This window comes from Artemia sp. Qi Xiang Cuo, chromosome 10, assembly GCF_049724085.1.
Source record: "Artemia sp. Qi Xiang Cuo chromosome 10, ASM4972408v1, whole genome shotgun sequence".
NCBI classification, from domain to species: Eukaryota; Metazoa; Arthropoda; class Branchiopoda; order Anostraca; family Artemiidae; genus Artemia; species Artemia sp. Qi Xiang Cuo.
The window spans coordinates 70,932,054-70,944,216 of NC_142803.1; the positions used below are offsets into that span (position 1 = coordinate 70,932,054).

The window sequence follows — 12,163 nt, forward strand, 5'->3', positions numbered from 1 at the left end:
GATGCGTGTTTATTTGTTTCTTTTTTTTCTCCAGGGGTGATCGTATCGATCCAGTAGTCCTAGAATATCGTGAGAGCGCTCATTCGAATGGAAATTAAAAGTTCTAGTGTCCTTTTGAAGTGATAAAAAAATTGGACTGCAACTTGGCCTCCTCCCACGCTCATTTTTTTCCCGAATTCACCCAATCAAAATCTTGAGATACCCATTTTGTTCAGCATAGTCGAAAATCTAATTAATTTGTCTTTGAGGATGACTTAATCCCCCACAGTTCCCGGGAAAATGGCTGCAAGTTATAAACTTTGCCCATTGTTAACATATAGTATTGGTTATTGGGAAGTATACAGGCGTTTTTAGGAGAAAGTTTTTTCTAGTGGGGGGTCGGGGTCAGAGTAGGGGTTACGGGGGAGGATCTATCCGTGGCGGATGTTTCCTTGGAGAAAGGACATTTCCATTAAGGGGGCGCCAGATCTCCCAGCATTATTTAAAAAACGATCAGAAATTAAATAAAAAAAAAGTTTTTTTCAACTGAAAGTAAGGAGTAACATTAAAAATTGCAATGAACAGAAACTATTTCGTGTATGAGGGGGTTCGCCCCCTAGTCAATACCTCGCTCTTTACGCGAAAGTTTTTTTAGTACTTTCAAAGAGCTATCCATTCTAATTAACTGGCCTTTTTGATTCAGGGGTTTTTGATTCGAACAAAATTCGGACTTTAGCGTAAAGAGCAATGTATTGACTAGGGAGCGAACTCCCTAATTTACGTAATAAAAACATACGAATATAGAAATTCGTTACGTAAGTTAATTCGTAAGTTACGTCAGAACAAACTTTTGAGAAAGCCAATTAGCCAAGAAAAGGAAAATTAATATGCGAATTTTGTTTTAATTATTCGTGTACGGTGAGCCAAAGTCAAAGCTGCATTAATTAAAAAACGTTCAGAAATTAACTAAAAAAAACAAGTTTTTTTTAACTGAAAGTAAGGAGCGACATTAAAACTCAAAACGAACAGAAATTATTCCGTATATGAAAGGGGCTGTCCCTCCTCAACGCCTCACTCTTTACGCTAAAGTTTGACCTTGTCACACAACTTTATTTTTTAAAACAATAAAATAAGTTTTAATGTCACTCCTTACTTTCAGTTAAAAAAAACTTGTTTTTTTAGTTAATTTCTTAAGGTTCCGTGCGAAAGTAGCAAATATTTCTCTGGAAGATCTTTGTCCAGTGTTCTTATATACAAAGGGCATATATACTTGATTGGAGCTAGGGAATTTGTGAAGGGTATATATACCTGATAGGAGCTAGGGAATTTGTAAAGGGTATATATATATACCTGATAGGAACTAGAGAATGTGTGATGGGTATATATACTTGATTGGAGCTAGGGAATGTGCATATGGTATACATATATACCTGATAGGAGCTCGGGACTGTGTAAAGGGTGTATATACCTAATAGGAACTATGGAATGTGTAAAGGTTATATATATATACTTGATAGGAGCTAGTGACTGTGTGATTGTTATATATGCCTGATAGGAACTAGGGAATGTGTAAAGGGTATAAACACTTGATAGGAGCAAGGGAATGTGTGAAGGGTATATATACTTGATAGGAACTAGGGAATGTGTAAAGGGTATATATACTTGATAGGAGCTAGGGACTGTGTAAAGGGTATATATGCATTATAGGAGCTTGGGAATGTGTAAAGGGTATATATACTTTGTAGGAACTTGGGAATTTGTAAATGGTATATATATATACCTTATAGGAGCTAGGGACTGTGTAAAGGGTATATATACTTGATAGGAACTAGGGAATGTGTAATGGGTATATATACCTGATAGGAACTAGGGAATGTGTAAAGGGTATATATACCTGATAGGAACTAGGGAATTTGTAAAGGGTATATATACTTTATAGGAACTAGGGAATGTGTAAAGGGTATATATATATACTTGATAGGAGCTAGGGAATGTGTAATGTGTATATATACCTTATAGGAACTAGGGCATGTGCAAAGGGTGTACATAAATACTTGATTAGAGCAAGGGAATGTGTGAAGTGTATATATACTTGATAGGAACTATTGAATGTGTAAAGGGTATAAAAAATTGATAGGAGCAAGGGGATGTGTAAAGGGTATATATACATGATAGGATCTAGGTAATGTGTAAAGGGTATATATACCTGATGGGAACTAGGGAATGTGTAAGGGTATATATACTTGATTGGAGCTAGGGAATGTGTAAAGGGTATATATGCTTGATAGGAACTAGGGAATTTGTAAAGGGTATATATACTTTGTAGGAACTAGGGAATGTGTAAAGGGTATATATATATATATATATACTTGATAGGAGCTAGGGAATGTGTAAAGGGTATATATACCTGATAGGAACTAGGGAATGTGTAAAGGGTATAAATATATACTTGATAGGAGCTAGGGAATGTGTAAAGTGTATATATACATGATATGAACTAGGCAATTTGTAAAGGGTATATATATATACTTGATAGGAGCTAGGGAATGTGTAAAGGGTATATATACGTGATAGGATCTAGGGAATGTGTAAAGGGTATATATAAATACTTGATAATAGCTAGGGACTGTCTAAAGTTTATATATACCTGATAGGAACTAGGGAATGTGTAAAGGGTATAAATACTTGATAGGAGCTAGGGAATGTGTAAAGGGTATATATACCTGATAGGATCTAGTGAATTTGTAAAGGGTAAAAACAACTGATTGGAACTAGGGAATTTGTGAAGGTTATATATGCTTGATTGGAGCTAGGGAATATTTAAAGTTTATATATACTTGATAGGAACTAGTGAATGTGTAAATGGTATATATATATACCATATAGGAGCTAGGGAATGTGTAAAGGGTATATATACCTTATAGGAACTAGAGAATTTGTAATGGGTAAATATACTTGATTGGATCTAGGGAATGTGTAAAGGGTATATATGCTTTATAGGAACTAGTGTATGTGTACAGGGTATATATACCTTGTAGTAGATAGTGAATTTGTATATTTTATCTATATATATACCTGATAGGAGCTAGGGAATGTGTGATGTGTATATATGCTTGATAGGAGCTAGTGCATTTGTAAAGGGTGTACATATATAATTGATAAGATCTAGGGAATGTGTAAAGGGTATATATACCTGATAGGAACTAGGGAATATGTAAAGGGTATATACAATTGATAGGAACTAGGGAATGTGTGAAGGGTATATATACCTGATAGGAACTAGGGAATGTGTAAAGGGTATATATACATGATGGGAACTAGGGAATTTGTAAGGGTATATATACTTGATTGGAGCCAAGGAAAGCCGGTCATAGTTAGGAAAAACCTGTTTTAGGATACCTAGGTGACATACTACTTAATTTTTTTCTATTTAGTATGTACCGAAACGGAGGCATATTACCCAGTTGCCCACTGTAATTTCAATATTTTTTTCTTACTTAAGTCTTAGTAAAACCGTTTCCCCTAACAGCCTAAAAAATTTAATATTTTCTTACCTTTAAAATTACAAAATACCAGACACAAAGTTAAAGCCATGGCCGCATCCAAGATTGCATCAGGGTCTGCCTGTTAGCGTAGACCTAGTGGGGAATAGTTATACAGAATGGATCGTAAAAAGTGAGATGGCTCATTAGATTAGGAATTAAAAGTTCTAGCTCCTCTAATAAAGCCCACAGCCGATTGGAGAGTAATCAGCGATTTTTCCGACTCCCTTTTATTATCCACAGCGATCCCACAGCCTCATATGCCCTGGTCCTGGGATCCAATTTTTTTTATATTCTCCTTAATTAGAACTAGGCACTACCAAGAACAAAAAGTCCCTTCGGTGGAGAGATGATTCCCTCAGGAAAAAGGGCCCCCATTTTTAAATAGCCCATTGGAAACAGGGGCTTCATATATTCGCGTTAGTAGGAAGGCAGACCTAATACAACTTTCTGAAATTAGGGTCTTGCAAGGATTTTCAACATGCATCATTGCTGATGACAAATACAGCCTTTAGGCCTATACCCCTTCAAAGCACCTTTCCCCTTGCTCCTGAGCCCCAGTTTTTTATATGCAGAAATGGTGTATCTCTTTCGACTCATAATTAGTCTGATCATTTAGGGTATGGTCATAAGTGATTAAACGCTGATAATTACAAGTCATTGATATTGCAGCATGACTGTCCTTAATCAAAACACAGGAAGTGAACAGTACATTAACCCACCCCCCCTAAAAGGCAAGAATTATTTATACTCTACTGATACTACATAAAGAGTTTAGATTGTAATTTTTTTTAAGGTGATCGATTTTTAATGTTTTAATTGAATGGATTTAAATGGAAGAAATTTAAAAGGATAAGTGTAAAGATTGTCAGTATAAGACACATCGTGGGTGAGGACCTTCAGCGTCTGAAAGGTTTCCAGTACTTCTGTAGGAGATAGGTCCGCATAAGGCTTGATATTCTGGGCATCAAATAGTGTCAAGATGCTAATTTGGTAGATGGTTTGTGGCAATCTGGAATGAAAAGCTTGGGTTATTTGAGCCAACACTTGGCTGGGCAAATATTTTCACTATGATAATTCGAATTTGAAATGTGGCACAACGCAAACTTTACTTGAGACTAAAAAACTGGAAATCGAGTATAAACTTTTTATTATTATTAATCAGCAGTTATCAGAGGTTGATTTTAGGCATCCAAGAAAAATCAAAGACGTTTTGATATTAAAAACTCCGTTTTCTCACTTTTTCTGTAATTGAGAAAACTGGACTAGAGGCAGTTTAGAAAACAAGGGAAACCAACCTATTTAACCTAACTTGCTTCTCTGGAGGTGCAGTTTAGAAAACAAGGGAAACCAATCTATTTAATCTAACTTGCGTCTCTAGAGGTGCAGTTTAGAAAACTAGGGAAACTAATCTATTTAAACTAACATGCTTCTCTAGAGGTGCAGTTTAGAAAATGAGGGAAACCCATCTATTTAACCTAACTTGCTTCTCTAGAGGTGCAGTGTAGACAATAAGGGAAACCAATCTTTTTAACCTAACTTGCTTCTCTGGAGGTGCAGTTTAGAAAACAAGGGAAACCGATCTATTTAACCTAACTTGCTTCTCTGGAGGTGCAGTTTAGAAAATAAGGGAAACCAATCTATTTAACCTAACTTGCTTCTCTGGAGGTGCAGTATAGAAAATGAGGGAAACCAATCTATTTAACCTAACTTGCTTCTCTGGAGGTGCAGTTTAGAAAATAAGGGAAACCAATCTTTTCTTAACCTAACTTGCTTCTCTGGAGGTGTCAAGATGCTAATTTGGTAGATGGTTTGTGGCAATCTGGAATGAAAAGCTTGGGTTATTTGAGCCAACACTTGGCTGGGCAAATATTTTCACTATGATAATTCGAATTTGAAATGTGGCACAACGCAAACTTTACTTGAGACTAAAAAACTGGAAATCGAGTATAAACTTTTTATTATTATTAATCAGCAGTTATTAGAGGTTGATTTTAGGCATCCAAGAAAAATCAAAGACGTTTTGATATTAAAAGTTCCGTTTTCTCACTTTTTCTGTGATTGAGAAAACTGGACTAGAGGCAGTTTAGAAAATAAGGGAAACCAACCTATTTAGCCTAACTTGCTTCTCTGGAGGTGCAGTTTAGAAAATGAGGGAAACCCATCTATTTAACCTAACTTGCTTCTCTGGAGGTGCAGTTTAGACAATAAGGGAAACCAATCTATTTAACCTAACTTGCTTCTCTGGAGGTGCAGTTTAGAAAACAAGGGAAACCAATCTATTTAACCTAACTTGCTTCTCTGGAGGTGCAGTTTAGAAAATAAGGGAAACCAATCTATTTAACCTAACTTGCTTCTCTGGAGGTGCAGTTTAGAAAATAAGGGAAACCAATCTATTTAACCTAACTTGCTTCTCTAGAGGTGCAGTTTAGAAAATAAGGGAAACCAGTCTATTTTTAACCTAACTTGCTTCTCTGGAGGTGCAGTTTAGAAAATAAGGGAAACCAATCTATTTAATATAACTTGCTTCTCTGGAGGTAATGGAGGATAAATGCATGTTTTCGAAAAAATGTTCACATAACCTCATTTGAATCCCTGTTACCGATTTTCAATTGTATCGGCAATCTTTGCAGAATACATCTTAGAAAATATTGTTTATCTTGTTAGAAACCCTTACGATGCTCAACCGCAAGCAAGCTTTCTTTACGGACAAGATTGTCTGGGGGATTTGTATGGGCAATGTGATAGGGTATATTTTCTGAGTACTTAGCTTCTAATTGAGTCATGTTTTAGTAATATTGTTTTTTTATGAGCTTAAAGTCAATTTATTTTTATTCTTACAACATGCTCAGTTACTTTTGTGTAGGTCAAATCACGCACAGCCCAAACAGAGCACAGGATGGCTGGCCCCCAGCCCCCCATTGCACTTCCAGGATGAAGGGTGACGAAACGGAGATCAGCACCGCCGGTTTGGACCTTAAGGGTCTAGTGCCGCCATATTTACTTACTACTTACTAAACTACGACAAGACTGGTTTTTTGGCTAAAATTTTTCTGGAGGGGGAATTTTCACGCATGAGTCACATAAAGGGAATTTCTCTCTAACATGAGCCAGGTACAAGTAAAAAATATTATAGTGATTTTGCATTGTGTTGAATTACGCGGGCTACGACTTATCTTTTTGGAAATGAGTCGGACTGACTTCTTTGTTAGCTTCTATATAAAAATTGAAGTAGAAAGTCGAAACATTATTACTTATATACAAACATTAGTACTTGCTATGCCGAGTTGCCTCCAAATTTATTGAAAGAATCCCCCCCCCCCTCAATCTCTAAATGTTAAACGATTATCGCTCAATTTTCTATGCTTACCGTATAATTTGTCTCTCTTTTTCTTAAAGTTTGGCTTCTCTCCTTTTGTATGATAAAGGATTTTACATCGGAATGACTTACAGACACTATAAAAATTTATCTCTTCATTTTATCTCTATTTAGAGATAAAAAAATATCTCTAAATTTATCTCTTCATTTGGCTGCTTACCCTAAGCGCTAAATATAATTTATGGTTTTCAGGTGCTTTCTTTGGCAAGTTTTATAGTGCTTTTTTGCATTTCTAAGTAAATATTTAATACTATTTAGAACTTACTTGTAAGCGGGGCAGATCTAGAGCAAAATTTTGGGGGAGGTCTAATGTGACAAGGTCGTCAATGAGCAAAATCTGGGGGGGGGATGTGGAAAAGGTGTCAATAATTGAACAAATTGACAAATTCATACTAAAAAAGAGTAAAAGAAAAAGAAAAAACAGGATAAGAGGACGCCAGAAAAAATCATGGGGGAGGGGCGTGGGGTCCCCCACCCCTGGATCCGCCAGTCCTTGTAAGTAGTATTTAGCAGCTAAATAATATTCAGTTAAATTTGCGGTTTATTGAACTTTTAGTATAAAAGAAATAACGTTTTCTCTTCTTCCTGAAAACTGTAATTTTCTAAGATATTTGCGATTCTCATTTTTTTTTTATTGTTTTTAGAATATTGCCATATTTTCGTCTGTTTTGCCACATTAGGCACTGAAAATCAATAAGATAAACTAATTAGTCGAAGTTAATAACCTTTTTCATCCAAGAAATTCTAACATTGACAATCTGTCGTTTCTCAAAGAATTAAATAAAAAAAACAAGTTTTTTTAACTGAAAGTAAGGAACGACGTTAAAACTTAAAACAAACAGAAATTATTCCGTATATGAAAGGGGCTGTCCCCTCCTAAACGCCTCGCTCTTTACGCTAAAGTTTTTCATTGTATAAAAAAATAGAGTTGTGAGAAAGTCAAACTTTAGCGTAAAGAGCGAGGCGTTGAGGAGGGGACAGCCCCTTTAATATACGGAATAATTTCTGTTTGTTTTAAGTTTTAACGTCGTTCCTTAATTTCAGTTAAAAAAACTTGTTTTTTTTTATTTAATTTTTGAATGTTTTTGAATTAATGCAGGTTTTGATTTTGGCTCACCGTACATGAATAATTAAAAAATTGAATATTAATTTTACTTTTATTTGGTTAAATGGCTTTCTCGAAACCTGTTTAATTTTATTTACGAACGTTTTTATTAGTAATAAATATACGTAACTTACGAATTAACTTACGTAACGAACCTCTATATTCTTATATTTTTAATACGTATATTAGAGGGTTCAATACCTTGCTCTTTAAGCTAAAGTTCGAATTTTGTTACAATTCTTTAAGAATGACCCCTTAATCACAAATGCCGTTAATTAGAATAAATAGCTCTTATGAAAGTACTAAATAATCTCTGGCTTAAAGAGCGAGGTATTGACTAGGGGATGAACCCAATCATATCCGTAATGTTTTCTGTCGTTTTAGGTTTTGATGTTGCTCCTTACTTTCAGTTAAAAAACTTGTGTTTTTATATATAATTTCTGATCTTTTTTTAAATAATGCTGGGAAATCCGGCGCCCCCTTCATAGCAATGTCCCTTTTCCCATGAAAACTTTCTTCATTGTAAGATCCTCTCACATAACCCCCGGCCAACTCCCCCCCCCCACTACCAGAAAGAATCTCCTCTGAAAACGTCTGTATACTTCCCAATAACCAATACTATATGCTAACATTGGGTAAAGTTCATAATTTTCAGCCCTCCCCCCGGGGACTTTGGGGGATTAAGTCATCCTAAAAGATATATTTATCATATTTTCGACCCTGTTGAACAAAATGAATATCTCAAAATTTTGATCGGGTGACTTAGGGAAACAATAAGCGTGGGAAGGAGCCTATTTACCCTCTATTGTTTTTGGGTCACTTAAAACTGCAACTTGAATTTCTACTTTCAGTTCAAATGAGCCCTATCACGATATTCTTGGACCACAGGGTCGATACGATCACCCGTGGAAAAAAAAACAAAAAAAAAAACAAACAAATAAACACGCATCCGTGATCTTTCTTCTGGCAAAAAATAAAAAATTCCTCATTTTTGTAGATAGGAGCTTGAAAACTCCGCAGTAGGGTTTTCTGATACGCTGAATATGATGGTGTGATTTTCATTAGGGTTCTATAACTTTTAGGGGTCGTTCCCATTTTTTTTGAAAAGCAGTAAAATTTTTTCAGGCATTTAACTTTGGATGGATAGGACTAAACCTAATAGGAGCAGTTTATTTGAAATCAATATTATGGACAGCTTGCTTAGGCTTCCATCATGGAATCAACATTTCGTTTTCTACAGTTTCGGTTACCATTAAGCCGGGTTACTCCTTACTTACAGTTCGTTACCACGAACTGTTTGAAACACCATCTTCAACGAAATTCACATCTTTTAAATACTTTTGGTACCATATGTTTTTAAATTAATTTTTGCAAGTTTTTTTCCACTATTTTTTAATTTGATACTTGCTTCTACCGAAGAGTTTTCCTAATTTATTAAAACATACGGTTTGACAAGTTTCCACTTAACCAATTTAAACAGTAAGATTTCATTACACTGTCCATGGTACTTTCAATCTCGTTTCATTTTCAGGCCACATTAATGGTGCCGAGCCAGCTTCGAGCTTCCTAGACACTAGCGACGATCAAACACGCTCATCTATTAAGGCCAAGGGACCGCCAGGACTGTATAAACTAAGTGAAATAGATATCATACCCATTTGCCATTTAAAAAGACAAAGTGGTGACGTAAATCAGAATTTAGTGAAGAAGTCGAAGATAGAAACCGCTGAAGCATATTATGATCTTAAAATTCAACATGAAATGGAAAGGTTTCAAATTGAAAAGCAATTATTTGCTCAAAAATTAGAATATATGAAGAAAAGACATGAAAAGGAAATGGAATCCTTTAATTATGAAATGGCATGGAAACAGGAAGTTCATGAAATGGAGATGACAGTGTTAAAGCAGAAATTACAAAAGAATTCGTAATCTTGAATAAAAGCATTAAATAGGGGAAAAAAACGGCAGAGCTAAGGTTAGAATTTAGAAAGATATATTCATGTTTGCAAAGAGTGATTTTGTATATAGAATCAATGTTTCAATATAAGAATTACAATCGAAAGAATATGAAGAAAATCTATGGGCCAAATAAACATTTAATTTTTATTGCTATTAGGGCAAAGCGGCTTCTTAAAATCATTTGGCGAGCCTCAGAGTCGGCTGACGGTCAAAACACAAAGGGTTCAGTGGTGAATTCTCCCAGGGGACTAGCCATCATTAAGACTATTGAGACTACCCGTGCGCACAGCCATTAAAACATTTGCCTCTCAGTTACTTGGACTATCTGTCTTGGCTTTTTCTTTCTGCAATTAGCCATGTCTTGATGCAACATACTATGAAAATTGATTGAAAAGATCATGGAGTTTTAGGTCACTTTTGCCGGAAAGCTTGTCTGTCAAAGCGGATAGCTCCAAAGGGCATTCTCAAGCTACCCACTTGTTTAATCGATAGTTCGTTTGAACTTATTTTTAGCATTCTTCGAGCAGTTATGCTATAAAATATTTTGTGGACTGCCCTTTCCTGAACTTTAAGACGAAAATTCTTCTCTGGTCAATCGAAAAAACAAAATTCACACTTTCTGATAATCTGAGTTTCATTAAAACGTGATATCTCGAGCACAAAACGGAAGAAATTAGGGAACACAGCCCCTAATAAACTTTATAATGGACGAGACATAATGATCCTCTATGGCCATGATTCCCAACGTGGGGCATACGCCCCACGTTGGGGCATATTTTGGTGGGTCATGGGCAGGACGTACGGCCTTCGAATCTAGAGACTTAATTAAACTTGCGTTACATTCACGTACATTTAAATGGCAAAACACAAACATGATAGTATTGCAACGACGTCTTGCATTGTATAAAAGGTGTTGCATGCAACAAATTTTCATTCGCATAAAATACACCCAGAGGACAACTCGAAAAAAGATACCAAGTTAATGGCCTTTTAAACTTGAATACACGTACAATTTTGGATTTATAATTTTGGATATTTAAATAATAAAACTTAAATATCACGAGGGTTCATTAGGATTTTAGAAATGCCTAGATGGGGCATGGCCCAAAATCAGTTGGGAACCACTTCTCTGTGGTATTGCATAGCGTTAAATATTTTCCATTGCAATCTTTTAAGTCCCATACACTTTTTTGGTTAGCACAGAAAAAGGAAGTCGTAAAAGAAGAAGCTGCAATAATTAAAGCTCCTTTAAATTAATTAAAGAAGCTGCATTTAATCAAAGCTGCTTTAAATTATTTAAAGAAGCTGCATTTAATCAAAGCTGCTTTAAATTTATCAAAGAAGCTGTATTTAATCAAAGCTGCTTTAAATTAATTGAAGAAGCTGCATTAAATTAAAGCTGCTTTAAATTAATTAAAGAAGCTGCATTTAATCAAAGCTGCTTTAAGTTAATTAAAGAAGCTGCATTTAATCAAAGCTGCTTTAAATTAATTAAAGAAGCTGCATTTAATCAAAGCTGCTTTAAATTAATTAAATAAGCTGCATCATCATGACAAGATGGCTGCATATCTCCAGGAGAAGGAACTTGGTGACAGGAAAGAAACGGAGCTTCAGTGTTGTTTAGGTCGTCCGCAAGCAAAGTTACGTTTGTAAATATACCATTAATAATGATCAAATACCAAGGTAATCTATCTTATCAAATGAGCAACAATCGTATATTTATCTGTAATTTTTTTCCCGAAAACGACACTATATTTTTTTTTGTAATTGACTTACTACAATTTTTCGGTGTGGAAAACTATCTAGATAGGTCTAGATACGTTGGAAAAATTTGTTTCTTGCTCCCATTTTCCTTAATATTTTACATAAATCGTCTGTTGACAAAATTAGAGGCACTTGAAGGTAGAAAACCTTGAGCATAGATAAGAGGATATTAAACGCAATTTATTGGTTGACAAATGAGATGATTTGAACTTTTAAAGGGCAGCCCCCCCCCCCTCACGTCAATCTTTCCCTTAACACGTCCAATCAAAATTTTATAGCCGTTTTTTCAACGTAGTTGAAAGGTTCATCAATTATGTCTTTGAGGATGATAGTCGCCCCCCCTCCCACAGCCCTAAAGCAAGGGCTATAAGTTATACTAGTTGCCGATTATTAACATATAAGGTTTTCATGGAAGGGGTGGTTTGAGGGGGCTCA

The 12,163-nt window shown here is 35.4% G+C and overlaps 1 protein-coding gene across 2 annotated transcripts in view; it reads left to right on the forward strand.

Moving 5' to 3' along the window:
• Nucleotides 1-12,163, forward strand: part of LOC148948119 (uncharacterized) — a 119,341-nt gene that overhangs the window by 76,293 nt on the left and 30,885 nt on the right. For both annotated transcript variants that reach the window (XM_089095197.1, XM_089095196.1), the window contains exon 5: nt 9,537-9,980. In XM_089095197.1, coding sequence (XP_088951323.1) covers nt 9,537-9,934 — 398 coding nt within the window. In that variant the 3' untranslated portion in view covers nt 9,935-9,980. The remainder of the gene's footprint in view (nt 1-9,536; nt 9,981-12,163) is intronic.